Raw genomic sequence first — 20,347 nt, 5'->3', positions numbered from 1 at the left:
AAAGATTTTGTGTGATCGGGGCCTGAACATGCAGGAGGGTGAAAGGAGGGCAAGGAATAGAGTGAATTGGAGCGATGTGGTATACCGGGGTTGACGTGCTGTCAGTGGATTGAATCAAGGCATGTGAAGCGTCTGGGGTAAACCATGGAAAGCTGTGTAGGTATGTATATTTGCGTGTGTGGACGTATGTATATACATGTGTATGGGGGGGGGGGTTGGGCCATTTCTTTCGTCTGTTTCCTTGCGCTACCTCGCAAACGCGGGAGACAGCGACAAAGTATAATAAAAAAAAAAATATATATATATATATTTTAATTTTCCAAAAGAAGGAACAGAGAAGGGGGCCAGGTGAGGATATTCCCTCAGAGGCCCAGTCCTCTATTCTTAACGCTACCTTGCTGACGCGGAAAATGGCGAATAGTTTGAAAGAAAAGAAAGATGTGTGTGTGTGTGTGTATATATTTGTATAGAATATGTATATTTCATACATATTTGCCATTTCCCTGGTTAAGGAGGTAGCATTAAGAACAGAGGACTGAGCCTTAGAGGCAATTTCCTCACTTGACTCCCTTCTCTGTTCTTTCCTTTGGAAAATTAAAAACGGGAGGGGAGGATTTCCAACGCCCTGCTCCCTCCCCTGTTAGTCGCCTTCCACGACACGCAGGGAATACGTGGGAAGTATTCTTTCTCCCCATCCCCAAGATAGAGGAGGAAGAATTCTGCTTCTATATTTCCTGCTTGTAGAAGGCAAGTAAAGGAGTGGGAGCAAGGGCCTGCAAACCTCCATTCTTATAATTCAATTTCTAAAAGTTGAAAGAGAAGGAGCCAAGCGAGGAGTGCTCAGCATCCTGGACAGCTCAGTCTTGTGTGTCTGAATGTGTGTGGATGTAACCAATGTAAGAAGAAAGGAGAGATAGGTATTGTTTCAGGTAAGAAACTTGGATGTTTTGGCTCTGAGTGAAACAAAGCTCAAGGGTGAAGGAGAAGAATTATTTGGAAATGTCTTAGAAGGTTAGTCAGGTTCGTGCAAGGAAAAGATCTAAGGAAGGAAAGGGTCGTGCCACTGCTGAAACAGTTATGGGTGTGGAATGGTGTAAGAAAGTGAGCTCTAGACTGGTGTGGGTAGAACTGAAAGTGGATGGCAGGAGGTGGGGGATCATTAATGTTTATATACCTTGCCGTGAGAAGAAAGATTATGAGAGGCAAGTGTTTTGGGAGCTGATGACGTAGTGTGTCAGTAGCTTTGATGCAAAAGACTAGGACTTGTGTTTGTTGAGTGAGAAAGATGTTCAGTGGGCATTATTGGAGCAGATACTAACTGATGGGCTTGGAAAAGAGGCTTTTGGATGTGAATGTGCTGAGAGGGGCAGCCGATGGGATGTCCAATCATTTACCCTGTGGAGGCAAAGGAGAAGATTTGTAGAGGTTTCAGAAAAGGGGAAACATTAGGAGTAAGAAGAAAGTGGTGAGAGTAAGCTGGGAAATGACTTGTATGAAGAGCCACGAGGAGATATTGAGTGAGTAATGGTAAAAGGTGAGAGTAAATGGAGCAAGAGGAATGGGTGAGAAATAGGAGATATTTTGGGACAGTGCAAGAGATGCATTGTGGCAAGCATGAGGTGGAAGATGGAATGATTATAAAGTGAAGTTGTTTGTGAAAGAGAAGATAGAGGTGGTATATGGGCATTACTTAATTAGTGAGTGCAAGTGACTGGGAGATGTATAGAAGAAAATGGAAGAATGGCTAGATGAAGGTGCAAGGAATTGAAGATGAGGGCAAATGGGAGTTGGAGTGAGTAACACTAAACTTTAGTGGAATAAGATATATGGAAAGAGGTAAATAGTGCTTGAAAATTAAGTGAACAAATGGGAACACCGATGAAGGAGGCAAATGGGGAAGTGATAACAGGATGTGATGGAGTGAGTATTTTAGAGAACTGTTGAATGTCTTTTGAGGTTGACAATTCATTTGTTATCTCTGAATTTGCCAGGGAAAAATGTCAAAAGTATGCAGTGTTCGCCAGCTTGTTCATTCGCAAGGAAGATTGATGACTGATGCTGAATGGTAATGTTTGAGAAAAATGATAAACCTGAACCTATCAGATGAAGTTTCAAAAGCTAACATGATGTTGAAGAACATATTTTCGGGAGAGATAGCTTCCCTCTTGTAAAATTGCTATGGACACTTATGCTATAACGCATTGAAATCTCCCTCCCTCCCCCTCCACATTCTACATATATTTAGCTACATTGCAAAAAAAAAAAAAAAAAAATCCACTCGATTTCTTCATTAAAATCTGGACCCGTCGTGACCCAACAGGTCTTTGAAGTTCAAGTAATTATTTTTATTTTTTTAATTACTCTTCTTGTCTGGGTTGCGATATGGGATATCTCAAGAGACCTGAACACGACCCAGAGAGGAGGAAGGGGCTTTGTCCCTCATCGATTATAACCTCCAACATGGCTAGTTGTCTTCTTCCCAGTATACTACACGTTTAATGGGGAAAAAATGATCACCCCAAAAGTTATTAACAATTTTGGAGGTCGTCCTCATCAGCCCCGGTGGTCACCAGCTGTGCCGAGTATATTCCCGTGGTGGTGCTACCGGGCGGCATTTATGACCAAATACAAGAGTTCCATGATATGTCTGGTATGGTAGGACTAGGAATATCCTGGTTTGTCTGTCATTATACTTAATTAAGCAGCTTAAGTAGAACAGTGTTTTAATTTAATTCAGTATGCTCGTTTCCATTATACAAGATGCAGCATTTTGAAAGGTCTTGTATCAGGGATCGATAGGAATGATAAGGAATAGATAGGAATATCATACAACAGACCTCTGTGGAGATTAATTAAATTCCTCCTCAATTAGGTTTCTTAGAAACTTAAGCTTGTAAAAAATAAAAGAATTATGGTCTAAATAGAAGTGATTCTCCCTCAGTCCAGAATATATCTAGTAGGTAAACTAGGGAGACATAGATCGTGGACAAACTTTTTCTTTTTTTTTAAGACAGTTATTCATCTCTTATATCTAGTTTGAGTAAATAAGAGAGAAAAAAAGAAATTGTTGAAAAGGGAATTCTTGACCCATGGTTGTCATGTGAACACACCCCATGGTGGAAATTTTGAGTGTTGACAGTAAACAAGCTTTGGAAGACAGTTAACACAAATTAAAGAAAATAGAGACAGTTTAACCCTCGTCAAAGGAGTAATATATGTGAGGCAATGGACAAATATGATTATTCTTTGTAAGGCACAAAAAACGGACGAGAGGGAGCCCACCTGAGTAGATACGAATCATATGATGGACGAGTGGCAGACCGATCCAGCTATAGTGTTATTATTTATTGTGTAATTGACCTCATATAACAAACAGGTAAGAAAGGAAGTTGGAGGAAACAATGGTTTGAATTGTTTCGATAATTGATGAAGCCTGAGGAACTAATGTATTCAGGGTAGGCGAGGGTAAACTACAGTAGTTGGACACTAGTTGGAGAGTGGTGGGGGTTATAGGGTAATGGCTAGACCCCATTTTGGTTTGCAGGGCGACACGTGATTCATGGGTCAAAGCTGTTTATAGCAGGAAATTAATCCTCCCACTCAAGTGGGACCCTATGCCACCCTATAATGGAAGTGGATAGCCTATCATTTTTTTTTCCAAAACCCTCAACTGCTTTTGGCTTATTGTGTTGGCATTTCTTGTTTGGGACAGAAGCAGTAGAGTCTTTTACAAAGTATATTGTCCTCTGGACTAAAAGGTGGCACTGTGACACTTGACGATTGAATTGAAAGTAAAGTATTCGCGGATGGATATATTTGTGCTAGTAGGTCAGGTGGTATTAAAGCTGATATTATTTACTTTCTTTGGGGTTTATTGATAATGTCAGCTTTTCTCTACTAGTTTAGGAGAGATTTATGATTATTTCATTATCATATATTAAGTAGAGGATGCATATGTTATAGTGAGTAGGGTATCGAAGTAGAAGGAAATCGTGGAGTAAAATCTTTTTATATCAGGTGTACACAGTGTAAGAAGTTGATGTACCACTATTGTTACCATACTTGTCATGTGAGGAACATTTAGGAAATAGGTAAATGTGTGTACTTTTATGAGCTGTCGTTTGTATATTAAGTATACTTACATCTTATGTATATTTACTTTGCCAAAATCAACTCATCAATTAGAACGCTAACAGGCAGGATGCATTTGGTGTCCCAAAGTAATTTGCTTAGGTCATGCTCTGGACAAGGCGCTTTGCAAATTACCATCGTATGGATGGCTCACAATGGTTATCCACCTGGTACACATTCCATAGAGCTTTCTTCAATTTTTAAATCAGTTTGTTAACCAATTGATGCTCTATAGAATCTCAACAAAGTGTCACGAGATGTATGTTGTGTGCCAGTATCCCTTCTATGGCTAGCTTGCTGTTACTTATAGAAATGACTGAAATACACCATATACCAGTAGGTTCTATTGTTCTTGGTTATATTGTGTTCATACGTTGATGAGAAGTTGGTGAAACCATAACTTTTAGAAACAGCACCTTGATTACAAAATAGCTACTGAAGTACTGCTATCTTATCCCATATTCAAGCATTGGTTTCTGTTATTTATGCCACAAGACATGATCAATTATTGTCACGTCAAAGCAATTTCTCAGACAGAAGTAGTGATATTTATTAGTTACAAGGAATCATCTTCCCTTATTCTCTCTCCAGACAGATTCCAAATCCTGTTGGACATGAAAGCCCTTTAAAAGTAAATTATTATTTCATTTATGTGAACAAGATACCTGGGAGCATTGAGGAATGTGTGGAAAGGGAGATCATTATCTAGGAGAAGGAAAAATTATTCTATTGGAAAGTATAGTAGTCCCAGTAATGGTATATGGATGCAAGGCATGGGCTATACGTGAGGGTGTTGGGAGGAAAATGAATGTGTTGGAAATTAATTATTTGAGGACAGTGTGTGGTGTGAGGTGGTTTGATCGAGTGAATGATTAAAGAGTAAAAGGACTGTCAATAAAAGCGTGTGTTTGAGAGAATGGAAGAAAGTATGCTGGAATGATTTCGACATATGGATTCACTGGAGAGTTCATACCTGTCTTCACCGTGAATGCGAGGAAAACATTTATTTAAGATTCAAACCAACTGACCTTATGTAACCCTCCAGCTGCTCCCAGCCCAAGTCTACCGTAACATAAATGACAGTTCAGTAGAAAGAGGGCACACATGTTCATACTATTATGGATCATTTTTTTGTTTTAGAATATAAAGTTCAAAATGGCTTTTTTTTTTTTACACTAATATTTCTTAGCTTTCAATAAAGAAATGACCTGATATTGAGGATGGCTATGAGAATAAGGAAAAAGTACAGTTAAATAATAAACAAGTAATGTAAATAATGATAGTGTTAAAAAGCAGTGTAACTATCATTATGGAGCATTAAACATTGAACGTCCAGTCTACTGATATTTAATCTCCTTTATTTTGGAAAACAAAAACTTTGTTTTTGTTTCCAGCAGTTGAACCCAAGCACCATAAGTATGAATGGAAAACGGTGGAAGATGAAGTAACTGATATTTTCAACAAATATAATAAGGAGTTGACACCTCTACAGACATAGTTCAATTCCTCTTTGATAGATTTTTGCACCTTCAGTTCATTTTTTTTTCATACTTGAACGCTGTGCCACACATTAGTGGGGTAGCGCCAGGAACATATAAAGGAAGGCTTTGTTTGGTGACATTCATTCTTTAGCTGTTATGAGCATTGCACTGAAACCTTAACCCCCTACCCACAACCCCTCCCTACAGACCTCTCTATGGTTTTGCCCAGCTACTTCAGATTCCATGGTTCATTCCATTAACAGCACATGACCCCCTGTAATGCCTTTCACCCTCCTGTATGTTCTGGCCCAAGTCACTTGGAATCTTTTTCATTCCATCCTTCCACCTCCCACTGGATCTCCCTGTTACTCTTGTCCCCTCCAATTTTGATGCACATAACCGTTTTGTCAACCTCTCCTCATTCCACGTCCTGATAATTTCAGCACACTCTCTTCTGCTCTTTCAACCATATTCTTCTTATAGCCCCTGCCCTCACAGATAATGACCTCTCTTTCCACGCATTCCTCAGTGCTCCCAGAACCTTCGCTTCCTCGCCCACCCTATGACTCATTTTCGCTTCCCTGGTTCCATTTGCTGCCATGTTCACTCCTAGCTATCTATTCTTCCAAATTTTTCTCCATTCAAACTACCCCAGCCAACTTGTTCCTCTGCCCTGCTAAACCTACTAACCTTTCTTTAACTCACATTTACTCTCAATGTCATACTTTCACACACACTTTCAGTTGCAGACACCAACTAAAGCAGTATCACACTTGAATCTGCCACCAGTACTATGTTGTCAGCAAACAGTAACTGACTTATTTCCCAGGCCTCCTCACCCCCTGTATACTGCATACTTGTCCCTTTCTAAGTCCTTTGTATGTACCTCCCTTACCACCCAATCCATAAACTAATTAAACAGCTGTGGTGACATTACACACTACTGCCACAGACTCAGCTTTCACCTGGAACCACTAACTCTCCTCTTTCTACTCATATATATATATATAAATATATATATATATATATATATATATATATATATATATATATATATATATATATATATATATATATATATATATATATATATATATATATATATATTTTTTTTTTTTTTTTTTTTTTTATACTTTGTCGCTGTCTCCCGCGTTTGCGAGGTAGCGCAAGGAAACAGACGAAAGAAATGGCCCCCCCCCCCCCATACACATGTACATACACACGTCCACACACACAAATATACATACCTACACAGCTTTCCATGGTTTACCCCAGACGCTTCACATGCCTTGATTCAATCCACTGACAGCACGTCAAACCCTGTATACCACATCGCTCCAATTCACTCTATTCCTTGCCCTCCTTTCACCCTCCTGCATGTTCAGGCCCCGATCACACAAAATCTTTTTCACTCCATCTTTCCACCTCCAATTTGGTCTCCCTCTTCTCCTCGTTCCCTCCACCTCCGACACATATATCCTCTTGGTCAATCTTTCCTCACTCATTCTCTCCATGTGCCCAAACCATTTCAAAACACCCTCTTCTGCTCTCTCAACCAAGCTCTTTTTATTTCCACACATCTCTCTTACCCTTACGTTACTTACTCGATCAAACCACCTCACACCACACATTGTCCTCAAACATCTCATTTCCAGCACATCCATCCTCCTGCGCACATCTCTATCCATAGCCCACGCCTCGCAACCATACAACATTGTTGGAACCACTATTCCTTCAAACATACCCATTTTTGCTTTCCGAGATAATGTATATATATATATATATATATATATATATATATATATATATATATATATATATATATATATATATATATTTTTTTTTTTTTTTTTTTTGCCGCTGTCTCCCGCGTTTGCGAGGTAGCGCAAGGAAACAGACGAAAGAAATGGCCCAACCCACCCCCATACACATGTATATACATACATCCACACACGCAAAATATACATACCTACACAGCTTTCCATGGTTTACCCCAGACGCTTCACATGCCCTGATTCAATCCACTGACAGCACGTCAACCCCGGTATACCACATCGCTCCAATTCACTCTATTCCTTGCCCTCCTTTCACCCTCCTGCATGTTCAGGCCCCGATCACACAAAATCTTTTTCACTCCATCTTTCCACCTCCAATTTGGTCTCCCTCTTCTCCTCGTTCCCTCCACCTCCGACACATATATCCTCTTGGTCAATCTTTCCTCACTCATTCTCTCCATGTGCCCAAACCATTTCAAAACACCCTCTTCTGCTCTCTCAACCACGCTCTTTTTATTTCCACACATCTCTCTTACCCTTACGTTACTTACTCGATCAAACCACCTCACACCACACATTGTCCTCAAACATCTCATTTCCAGCACATCCATCCTCCTGCACACAACTCTATCCATAGCCCACGCCTCGCAACCATACAACATTGTTGGAACCACTATTCCTTCAAACATACTCATTTTTGCTTTCCGAGATAATATTCTCAACTTCCACACATTCTTCAAGGCTCCCAGAATTTTCGCCCCCTCCCCCACCCTATGATCCACTTCCGCTTCCATGGTTCCATCCGCTGCCAGATCCACTCCCAGATATCTAAAACATTTCACTTCCTCCAGTTTTTCTCCATTCAAACTCACCTCCCAATTGACTTGACCCTCAACCCTACTGTACCTAATAACCTTGCTCTTATTCACATTTACTCTTAACTTTCTTCTTTCACACACTTTACCAAACTCAGTCACCAGCTTCTGCAGTTTCTCACATGAATCAGCCACCAGCGCTGTATCATCAGCGAACAACAACTGACACTTCCCAAGCTCTCTCATCCCCAACAGACTTCATACTTGCCCCTCTTTCCAAAACTCTTGCATTCACCTCCCTAACAACCCCATCCATAAACAAATTAAACATCCATGGAGACATCACACACCTCTGCCGCAAACCTACATTCACTGAGAACCAATCACTTTCCTCTCTTCCTACACGTACACATGCCTTACATCCTCGATAAAAACTTTTCACTGCTTCTAACAACTTGCCTCCCACACCATATATTCTTAATACCTTCCACAGAGCATCTCTATCAACTCTATCATATGCCTTCTCCAGATCTATTAATGCTACATACAAATCCATTTGCTTTTCTAAGTATTTCTCACATACATTCTTCAAAGCAAACACCTGATCCACACATCCTCTACCACTTCTGAAACCACACTGCTCTTCCCCAATCTGATGCTCTGTACATGCTTTCACCCTCTCAATCAATGCCCTCCCATATAATTTACTGGGAATACTCAACAAACTTATACCTCTGTAATTTGAGCACTCACTCTTATCCCCTCTGCCTTTGTACAATGGCACTATGCACGCATTCCGCCAATCCTCAGGCACCTCACCGTGAGTCATACATACATTAAAAAACCTTACCAACCAGTCAACAATACAGTCACCCCCTTTTTTAATAAATTCCACTGCAATACCATCCAAACCTGCTGCCTTGCCGGCTTTCATCTTCCGCAAAGCTTTTACTACCTCTTCTCTGTTTACCAAATCATTTTCCCTAACCCTCTCACTTTGCACACCACCTCGACCAAAACACCCTATATCTGCCACACTATCATCAAACACATTCAACAAACCTTCAAAATACTCACTCCATCTCCTTCTCACATCACCACTACTTGTTATCACCTCCCCATTTGCGCCCTTCACTGAAGTTCCAATTTGCTCCCTTGTCTTACGCACTTTATTTACCTCCTTCCAGAACATCTTTTTATTCTCCCTAAAATTTAATGATACTCTCTCACCCCAACTCTCATTTGCCCTTTTTTTCACCTCTTGCACCTTTTTTTTCAAACTGTTCGCCATTTCCCGCATTAGCGAAGTAGCTTTAAGAACAGAGGACTGGGCCTTTGGGGGAATATCCTCACCTGGCCCCCTTCTCTGTTCCTTCTTTTGGAAAAATCAAAAAAAAAATAGAGAGGGGAGGATTTCCCGACCCCCCCGCTCCCTCCCCTTTTAGTCGCCTTCTACGACACGCAGGGAATACGTGGGAAGTATTCTTTCCCCCCTATCCCCAGGGATATATATATATATATATATATATATATATATATATATATATATATATATATATATATATATTATATATATATATATATATATATGGATGTTAATGTACTGAGAGGTGCAACTGGAGGGATGTCTGATCATTATCTTGTGGAGGCTAAGGTGAAGATTTGTATGGGTTTCAGAAAAGAAGAGTGAATGTTGGGGTGAAGAGGGTGGTGAGAGTAAGTGAGCTTGGGAAGGAGATTTGTGTGAGGAAGTACCAGGAGAGACTGAGTACAGAATGGAAAAAGGTGAGAACAATGGAAGTAAGGGGAGTGGGGGAGGAATGGGATGTATTTAGGGAATCAGCGATGGGTTGCGCAAAAGATGCTTGTGGCATGAGAAGAGTGGGAGGTGGGTTGATTAGAAAGGGTAGTGAGTGGTGGGATGAAGAAGTAAGATTATTAGTGAAAGTGAAGAGAGAGGCATTTGGACGATTTTTGCAGGGAAAAAATGCAATTGAGTGGGAGATGTATAAAAGAAAGAGACAGGAGGTCAAGAGAAAGGTGCAAGAGGTGAAAAAGAGGGCAAATGAGAGTTGGGGTGAGAGAGTATCATTAAATTTTAGGGAGAATAAAAAGATGTTCTGGAAGGAGGTAAATAAAGTGCGTAAGACAAGGGAGCAAATGGGAACTTCAGTGAAGGGCGCAAATGGGGAGGTGATAACAAATAGTGGTGATGTGAGAAGGAGATGGAGTGAGTATTTTGAAGGTTTGTTGAATGTGTTTGATGATAGAGTGGCAGATATAGGGTGTTTTGGTCGAGGTGGTGTGCAAAGTGAGAGGGTTAGGGAAAATGATTTGGTAAACAGAGAAGAGGTAGTGAAAGCTTTGCGGAAGATGAAAGCCGGCAAGGCAGCAGGTTTGGATGGTATTGCAGTGGAATTTATTAAAAAAGGGGGTGACTGTATTATTGACTGGTTGGTAAGGTTATTTAATGTATGTATGACTCATGGTGAGGTGCCTGAGGATTGGCGGAATGCGTGCATAGTGCCATTGTACAAAGGCAAAGGGGATAAGAGTGAGTGCTCAAATTACAGAGGTATAAGTTTGTTGAGTATTCCCGGTAAATTATATGGGAGGGTATTGATTGAGAGGGTGAAGGCATGTACAGAGCATCAGATTGGGGAAGAGCAGTGTAGTTTCAGAAGTGGTAGAGGATGTGTGGATCAGGTGTTTGCTTTGAAGAATGTATGTGAGAAATACTTAGAAAAGCAAATGGATTTGTATGCAGCATTTATGGATCTGGAGAAGGCATATGATAGAGTTGATAGAGATGCTCTGTGGAAGGTATTAAGAATATATGGTGTGGGAGGCAAGTTGTTACAAGCAGTGAAAAGTTTTTATCGAGGATGTAAGGCATGTGTATGTGTAGGAAGAGAGGAAAGTGATTGGTTCTCAGTGAATGTAGGTTTGCGGCGGGGGTGTGTGATGTCTCCATGGTTGTTTAATTTGTTTATGGATGGGGTTGTGAGGGAGGTGAGTGCAAGAGTTTTGGAAAGAGGGGCAAGTATGAAGTCTGTTGGGGATGAGAGAGCTTGGGAAGTGAGTCAGTTGTTGTTCGCTGATGATACAGCGCTGGTGGCTGATTCATGTGAGAAACTGCAGAAGCTGGTGACTGAGTTTGGTAAAGTGTGTGAAAGAAGAAAGTTAAGAGTAAATGTGAATAAGAGCAAGGTTATTAGGTACAGTAGGGTTGAGGGTCAAGTCAATTGGGAGGTAAGTTTGGAGAAAAACTGGAGGAAGTAAAGTGTTTTAGATATCTGGGAGTGGATCTGGCAGCGGATGGAACCATGGAAGCAGAAGTGGATCATAGGGTGGGGGAGGGGGCAAAAATTCTGGGAGCCTTGAAGAATGTGTGGAAGTCGAGAACATTATCTCGGAAAGCAAAAATGGGTATGTTTGAAGGAATAGTGGTTCCAACAATGTTGTATGGTTGCGAGGCATGGGCTATGGATAGAGTTGTGCGCAGGAGGGTTGATGTGCTGGAAATGAGATGTTTGAGGACAATGTGTGGTGTGAGGTGGTTTGATCGAGTAAGTAACGTAAGGGTAAGAGAGATGTGTGGAAATAAAAAGAGCGTGGTTGAGAGAGCAGAAGAGGGTGTTTTGAAATGGTTTGGGCACATGGAGAGAATGAGTGAGGAAAGATTGACCAAGAGGATATATGTGTCGGAGGTGGAGGGAACGAGGAGAAGTGGGAGACCAAATTGGAGGAGGAAAGATGGAGTGAAAAAGATTTTGAGTGATCAGGGCCTGAACATGCAGGAGGGTGAAAGGAGGGCAAGGAATAGAGTGAATTGGATTGATGTGGTATACCAGGGTTGACGTGCTGTCAGTGGATTGAATCAGGGCATGTGAAGTGTCTGGGGTAAACCATGGAAAACTGTGTAGGTATGTATATTTGCGTGTGTGGACGTATGTATATACATGTGTATGGGGGTGGGTTGGGCCATTTCTTTCGTCTGTTTCCTTGCGCTGCCTCGCAAACGCGGGACACAGCGACAAAGCAAAAAAATATATATATATATATTTTTTTTTTTTTTTTTCATACTATCCGCCATTTCCCGCGACAGCGAGGTAGCGTTAAGAACAGGGACTGGGCCTTTGAGGAAATATCCTCACCTGGCCCTCTTCTCTGTTCCTTCTTTTGGGGAAAAAAAAAAGAAAAAAAAAATTTCTCTGCTTCCAGTAGCTTTTCTTTTGCACTGCATATTTTTAAGATCTTTCACAAGATATCTTTATCAACCTCATCATGTCTCCAAATCCATAAATGCCACATACAAATCTCTGCTTCTTTAAGTTTAAAGCAAATATCTGATTCACACAGACTCTACCACTCCTGAAATCCTATTGTTCCTCCCCAGTTTGATGTGCCCTACATGCCTTCACCCTCCCAATCACTCAATACTCTCCCATACAACTTACCAGGTGCACTCAGCAAACTTAACCTCTATAGTTCAAACATTCACCTTTGCCCCACTTGCCTTTATACAGTGGCACTATACTGTATTCCACTAATCCTCAGATGCCTCAACACATATATTGTAAATTACCAATGAGCAGTACATTCACCCTTTTATTAAGTAATTCACCTGCAGTACCATTCACTTCAGCCATCTTGCCACTAGATGTGGCCATGGTTTCTGCCTTATGGTAGCAGTATATATAGTGACTTAGATTAATTTTGTATTTTCTGTATTTTTTTTTACATTAGCTAAGACAGCATTGGCCACTGATACCCAAATCTAGGCCATTGCCTGAGACCCTCTTCTAACATATCTTTTGTTTCTGTTGGGGATCTATCTTTTAAATTCATCATTATGCCATGGACATATGAAATATGTTTGCCCACACTTTTGTGAATATCTTTTAATTTTCATGTAATTTTTTCACCTTATAACAGGAAACGGAAAAGTTGAATAATGCAAACTCTCCAGTACCCTTTCTCCAACAATCCCTTAAAGATTTACCCTTTAGATTTAGCTTTGTACCTCAGAAATATAGAATATGCTTGTCATTTTTATGTTCATATCCTTTGCTTTTACATGTATTTTTTTATATTATTATAGGAAGCATAACTTGAATGATGCCCATCCTCCAAAACCTTCCTCTGTATCTCTTGATCTATATTTTAACTATAGCATTATACCACTGCAACATATTAGCATTACCACAGCAATATGTATGTTAGTTCACTTTTTTCATATCCCATATATGTATTTCTCTGATTTTATAACGGGAAACAAAATTTGAAGACCTTATTTTTGTGCATATTGTGCTCAGTCCTTTGCAAGTCACCTCTTGGTAATTGGCTTGAAAAATGTATGTTATGAGGAATTTTCAACAGAGAGATAGATACTCAGTCATGGAGGCATTAAACTTAACCAGATTTGATATACCCCATTGAGGTAGCCTGTCTGAGACTGAGTTCTTTCGAGACGAGATGCAGTTTGAGAGAGAAAGAAGAAGGAGTGGAAGTGAAGGCTGTGGAGGAAAGCCATGTTGAGTTATGTGCATATGAGTACATTATTTTTTTTTGTGAAAGAAAGGAAACCATTAATAGAAAGGAGAAAAAGTGTAGGAGACGTGACAGAACTTTGAAGGACACCACTGTGGATGGAGAAAGGGAAAGAGGTTGATCCATCAACAACCTCAGAGATAGATCGGTCAGAGAGGAAGCTAAATATGATGGAGCAAAGTAAGGGAGGGAGGCCAAGAGAGGGGAGCCTAGAGATGAGACCCATATGCCACATCCTGTTAAAAGCTTTGGATATGTCAAGGGCAACTTCATAGGATTCTCCTAAATCTTTCAGGGATGATGTAAGATAAGGAAGGATTATCACCAGTAGGTCTTGCCATTTGGAAGCCATACTGGAGTAGAGAGAAGACTGTGAGACTCAAAATTTTAAAGATATGGGAGTTAAGAAGGGATTTAGACTTTGGAAATAGTAGATGTCAATGCAACAGGGTAGTAAGAGGGGCTAGAAAGGTCACCCTTCTTAGTGATGGGATGTACTAGACATGCTTCTAGTAAGAAGAAAAAGCTACAGTTTTTAAACAGAAACATTACAATATGCATTCTTTAATTTAAAGTAAGCCTATAGTACTGCTTAGAGATAGGATATCATGAAGCAATTCCACAAAATGGACCCTCAAGATAGACTATTATGGTTTATTAAAGTTTTTGAAATACTCAGGGTTGTTAGTGAATATTTGGTAGAACTCCCACAGAAAGTTGTACCACAGGGCAGCATGTAAAGTGTTATATACTTTATTGTTGCCAGTAAGAGTGTTGTAGACACTTGTTCCAGAGGATGTTAATATGGCTCACCTTCTGGAGGTATCTCTTTTCTGTGAACATCAATTTGTTGTTTATAGGATAAAAATATAACTACAAGTGTCATGAAAATAGAGCTTTGTAAGATATCTCTTCGTCTTACAACTCAGTATTTTTTATGAACCTGGTGCAATTAATGCTTTCTAGGCTGAGCACCAATCACATAGCAGGATTGTGATCTTGTGGCCGTGCTTGGCCAATCTTCACAGTGCCCTTTCCTCCAATGCTAGTTCAGTCAATATGTACTCTACTTCAGGGAACTTTTAGACATGCTTTTCTTTTAAGTAATGAGTGATAAGTTACTTCTACAATGGAATCAAGTTATTCTAGAGCTTATTTAGGATTTGTTTCATCATATAGTGCAGTCAGATGACCCAGGATTGTGTAATGGTGGAGGAGAACAAAGGTGTCCACCTCCACAGATCCCCAACAAGCATAACCATGACAAAATAAGTACATACTGAAATAACATGACAAGCACTGAACAAATGACATCCCAACTCAGTCTTAAACTCACCTTCACGAGACATACACCCATCAGCACCAAATTCCAGATAGATATGAGTCACACTCTCATACTTATACTGTGGACATCACCCATTATTACAACACTACAAGCACCATTTCACCACATCCCAAGACTTTTTGTTCACAGTGCAAGTACCATAAAGAAGACACCAAGAGCTTACTACTCAGTTGCCCTGCTCTCTCTGAACATAGACACACACAGCATCACAACATGCTATGACCCATGGTCTCAACTAGTGGACCTAGTCCAGCTTCTTGAATGCCTTATATGGACAGAAGTGATTCCTGGGGTTGGAGTTAATAAGGAAGTAAGTATTCTTGCTCTTAATCAAAGACCAGTTACTGGCTATCTCTCTTTTAGGATGACTAGCTTACTTTTTGTGTAATGTAATTGTCTCAAATAAGAAATGAGATTGCTTCAGGAGCTTTGTTCCTGTGCTTTGACATGTAGGGGCATAAAGCTCCCATTCCTTTTCCCCTCTGAGTACAGTATCTGCACATTCATTCATCATATGGACAATTCTTATGCAGTTGATATGGGGTTTGCTGTTAAGGTTAATCTTTGAGAGTTGGGTATAGGCAATTTGTTGTAGAGTGTAATCCTGACCCTTGTGATGATTTTCATTAGCCATATATTGTGACTGACTAAATATAACTTTCTTAAACCTATCACCTAAACTTGAAAGCCTGTCACACATGGATAACATAATCACTTTTATTTAGGGAGTCAGATTGACATAGGTTGTTAGTACAAGGCTGGACAGTGCTGATAGACCATCTCATGTTACTGCAGCTACTGCCTATGAAAGTATGGGCATGATGTAATGTCTTACAATTTTAAGGTTTTTCAAGGGTAGACATAAGGCCTAGTTTTCTTTTCCTTTCTTGGAGCTTTGCACATTTATCCCATTGCAGAATTATTGAGATCTTTTCTTAAGGTGCAACAACAGTACAAATGACAGAAATATTTGTAACTTAGTACTTTGCTTCTTGAACACCAGTTTAGCTGGTTAACCAGTATATCTCATGTTTGAAAGCATGTGTTTCTTAAGTACAATAGTAAGAGAGGTAAGTGATGCTTTGAGTGGGGGAACTGAATAAAGTGAGGTATATAGCAGTGGAGGATAGGATTATTTATGTAAGGTATGCTAGTGACACATGAGTCAACAGAAGAGTATCTGTAGATAATGTTAGTTTTAGAATATTTTCTGGAAAAGAATGTTTCACTTTGAATGCTGATAAGAACAGAGTTGTTGTATTTGAATGAGTTGAGTCATGTTAGTCTAAACCTCTGCGATTTTGGTAGACATTGTAAAGAATACATGATTAATAGTTTTCCTTTGCATTTCAGGGATGCCTCAAGTCTTTGATGATCTCTGAATGGTCGAAAGACAAGATTAAGATGGAACAAGAGCATTCTGAAAATTTAAGCATAAAGTAGTTAATAAACAGAGTACTTCAGGAGCTGATCTTTCAAAAGCTGTTCAAACGATGGAAAGAGATGAGGAGATTGGAAAAAGAGCCACTCCAGGGGTTATAGATACAGACAGGACCCAAGATTCAGGAGCTTGCTCTAACCCAGTTCCATCTACTTTTCAAGGAGAGACCTCTAGCAAAACTTCGTCAGTGCATTCTAACCAGGATAAACAAATCTCAAGTTATGTAACGTCCACACCAATAAAGGAGACTAGAATTTCAGATGGCATCAATGATTATGAAATTTTGCCCAGTCAGATGATTCTTGATGACCCTCTGTTGTCCTCTGTTGATGATCCAGGAGATATAACAGGTCACACTATTAGTGAAGTGTCTAATGATGAATGTGAAGATAGTTGTACAAGCTTATATGAAACTAAGATAAAAAAACATCATGATGATCCTAAAAGTTATCCCCCCATGTCCAGATCTATGAATGTTGTATCAACAAAACCCAGAATAGCTAGAAGCCAGTCTTTCTCAGGAACTGCTAAACAACATTCTCTTGAACCAGATCCAAATTTTGTGAAGAGGAATATTTTTGATATTCCTGTTAGTCCAAAATTGAAGAGTCGAGTACGTCAGCGGCTGTACACATTAGTTAATTCTATGGATGGATATAAAGGACAGGTCAGTATTGAAGAAGAAGAAGAAAACTTTAGAAAATTCAGTTTTAAGAGAATGCAATCTTTGTCAAGAAAAATTAAAGGTACTCAAACTGAAGCAAATATTGTTTTTGAATCAAATGGAAAGTCGTGTAAAAGTACCACTGGTCAGGATGATATTGGAGATCACATGTTGTCAGAGACAGATATAACTGATACCAAATGCTATAAATGCCAGTCACAAGAATTTAGCTTGCCAAACGCTAGTAAAGAACAGAAGCAACATGACAAGTCAAGTCTTGATCAGACCTACTTATCTACTCTAAGCAAGAGTATTAATGAGAGGTATGGATGTGCTATATCCAGTATGTTAGAGTCCCAAATGAAAGCACTTCAGCTACATCAGAACCAACTTAACCAAGAAAAACTAAGCCTTGCAATGCAGAAGAAAGATCAGGAAACTCATAACAAAATTTCATTTTTTCAAGAAAAATCACATCAAATGATTCAGGTAAGAGTATTTTTACTTCCATATTTATTTAGATTCAGGTAAGAGTATTTTTACTTCCATATTTATTTAGTGGTCATGTGAGGAGATGGAGTGAGTATTTTGAAGGTTTGTTGAATGTGTTCGATGATAGAGTGGCAGATATAGGGTGTTTTGGTCGAGGTGGTGTGCAAAATGAGAGAGTCAGGGAGACTGATATGGTAAACAGAGAAGAGGTAGTGAAAACTTTGCGGAAGATGAAAGCCGGCAAGGCGGCGGGTTTGGATGGTATTGCAGTGTAATTTATTGAAAAAGGTGATGACTGTGTTGTTGACTAGTTGGTGAGGATATTTAATGTATGTATGACTCATGGTGAAGTGCTTGAAGATTGGCGGTATTCATGCATAGTGGCTTTGCACAAAGGCAAAGGGGATAAAGGTGAGTGTTCAAATTACAGAGGTATAAGTTTGTTGAGTATTCTTGGGAAATTATATGGGAGGGTATTGATTGAGAGGGTGAAGGCATGTACAGAACATCAGATTGGGGAAGAGCATTGTGGTTTCAGAAGTGGTAGAGGATGTGTGGATCAGGTGTTTGCTTTGAAGAATGTATGTGAGAAATACTTAAAAAAACAAATGGATTTGTATGTAGCATTTATGGATATGGAGAAAGCATATGATAGAGTTAATAGAGAGGCTCTGTGGAAGGTGTTAAGATTATATGGTGTGGGAGGCAAGTTGCTGGAAGCAATGAAAAGTTTTTATCAAGGATGTTAGGCATGTCTACGAGTAGGAAGAGAGGAAAGTGATTGGTTCTCATTGATTGTCGGTTTGCGGCAGGGGTGTGTGATGTCCCCATGGTTGTTTAATCTGTTTATGGATGGGGTTGTTAGGGAGATGAATGCAAGAGTTTTGGAGAGAAGGGCAAATATGCAGTCTTTTGTGGATGAGAGGGCTTGGGAAGTGAGTCAGTTGTTTGCTTATGATACAGCACTGCTGGCTGATTTGGGTGAGAAACTGCAGAAGCTGGTGACTGAGTTTGGTAAAGTGTGTGAAAGAAAAAAGCTGAGAGTAAATGTGAATAAGAGCAAGGTTATTAGGTACAGTAGGGTTGAGGGACAAATCTATTGGGAGGTAGTTTGAAAGGAGAAAAACTGGAGGAAGTGAAGTGTTTTAGATATGTGGGAGTGGATTTGGCAGCGGATGGAACCATGAAAATGGAAATGAGTCGCAGGGTGGGGGAGGGGACGAAAGTTCTGGGAGCAATGAAAAATGTGTGGAAGGTGAGAACATTATCTCAGTGGATTCAACAACGTTATGTGGTTGCTATGTGTGGGCTATAGATAGGGTTGTGCGCAGGAGGGTGGATGTGTTGGAAATGAGATGTTTGAGAACAATATGTGATGTGAGGTGGTTTGATCAAGTAATTGGTTACATGGAGAGAATGAGTGATGAAAGATTGACAAAAAGGATATATGTGTCAGAGGTGGAGGGAACGGGGAGAGTGGGAGACCAAATTGGAGGTGGAAGGATAGAGTGAAAAAGATTTTGAGTGATCGGGGCCTGAACATGGAGGAGGGTGAAAGGTGCGCAAGGAATAGAGTGAATTGGAACGATGTGGCATACCGGGGTGGATGCGCTGTCAATGGATTGAACCAGGGCATGTGAAGCATCTGGGGTAAACCATGGAAAGTTTTGTAGGGCCTGGATGTGGAAAGGGAGCTGTGGTTTCGGTGCATTATACATGACAGCTAGAGACTGAATATGAACAAATGTTGCCTTTGTTGTCTTTTCATAGCGCTACCTCGCGCGCGTGCGGGGGGAGTTGGTTGTCATTTCGTGTGGCGGGATGGCAACGGGAATGAATAAGGGCAGCAAGTATGAATTATGTACATGTGTATGTATGTATATGTGTGTGTATGTTTCTTTTCTTTTAAACTATTCGCCTTTTCCCGCGTTAGCGAGGTAGCGTTAAGAACAGAGGACTGGGCCTTTTTTGGAATATCCTCACCTGGCCCCACTCTGTTCCTTCTTTTGGAAAATTAAAAAAAAAAAAAAAAAAAAGAGAGGGGAGGATTTCCAGCCCCCCGCTCCCTCCCCTTTTAGTCGCCTTCTACGACACGCAGGGAATACGTGGGAAGTATTCTTAATCCCCTTAATATGTATGTATACGTTGAAATGTATAGGTACGTATATGTGCATGTATAGATGTGTATGTATATACATGTGTATGTGGATGGGTTGGGCCATTCTTTCATCTGTTTCTTTGGGCTACCTCGCTAATGCAGGAGACAGCGACAAAGTATAATTAATATGAATAAAAATATTTATTATACATAATCGCTGACACCTGCGTCAGCGAGGTAGCACAAGGAAACAAACAAGGAATGGCCCAACCCACCCATATATGCATATATATACATAAATGCCCATACATGCACATATACATATATATACATTTCAATGTATACATACATATACATACACAGACATATACATATATACACATGTACATATTCATACTTGCTGCCTTCATCCATTCCTGTGGCCACCCCGCCACACATGAAACAGCATCCCCCCTTTCCAGTGAGGTAGCACCAGGAAAAGACAAAAATGGCCACATTGTTCCCACTCAGTCTCCAGCTGTCATGTGTAATGCACCAAAACCACAGCTCCCT

At 40.1% G+C, this 20,347-nt stretch overlaps 1 protein-coding gene across 4 annotated transcripts in view; it reads left to right on the top strand.

The window, feature by feature from the left end:
* The first annotated feature begins 432 nt into the window (after positions 1-432).
* The window catches only part of LOC139750393 (uncharacterized), an 89,505-nt gene continuing 69,590 nt past the window's right edge, over positions 433-20,347 (top strand). For 3 of the 4 annotated variants that reach the window (XM_071665133.1, XM_071665130.1, XM_071665132.1), the window contains exons 1-2: positions 433-3,376; positions 16,454-17,694. In XM_071665133.1, the coding sequence (XP_071521234.1) occupies positions 16,594-17,694 (1,101 nt within the window). In that variant the 5' untranslated portion in view covers positions 433-3,376; positions 16,454-16,593. Of the gene's footprint in view, positions 3,377-15,229; positions 15,411-16,453; positions 17,695-20,347 lie in introns of all 4 variants that reach the window. The other variant, XM_071665131.1, reaches the window with a different exon arrangement.

This window comes from Panulirus ornatus, chromosome 9 (genome assembly GCF_036320965.1).
Source record: "Panulirus ornatus isolate Po-2019 chromosome 9, ASM3632096v1, whole genome shotgun sequence".
Classification (NCBI taxonomy): domain Eukaryota; kingdom Metazoa; phylum Arthropoda; class Malacostraca; order Decapoda; family Palinuridae; genus Panulirus; species Panulirus ornatus.
Note: the sequence above shows the minus strand (reverse complement) of the source record. Positions and strands in the feature narration are given on the sequence as shown.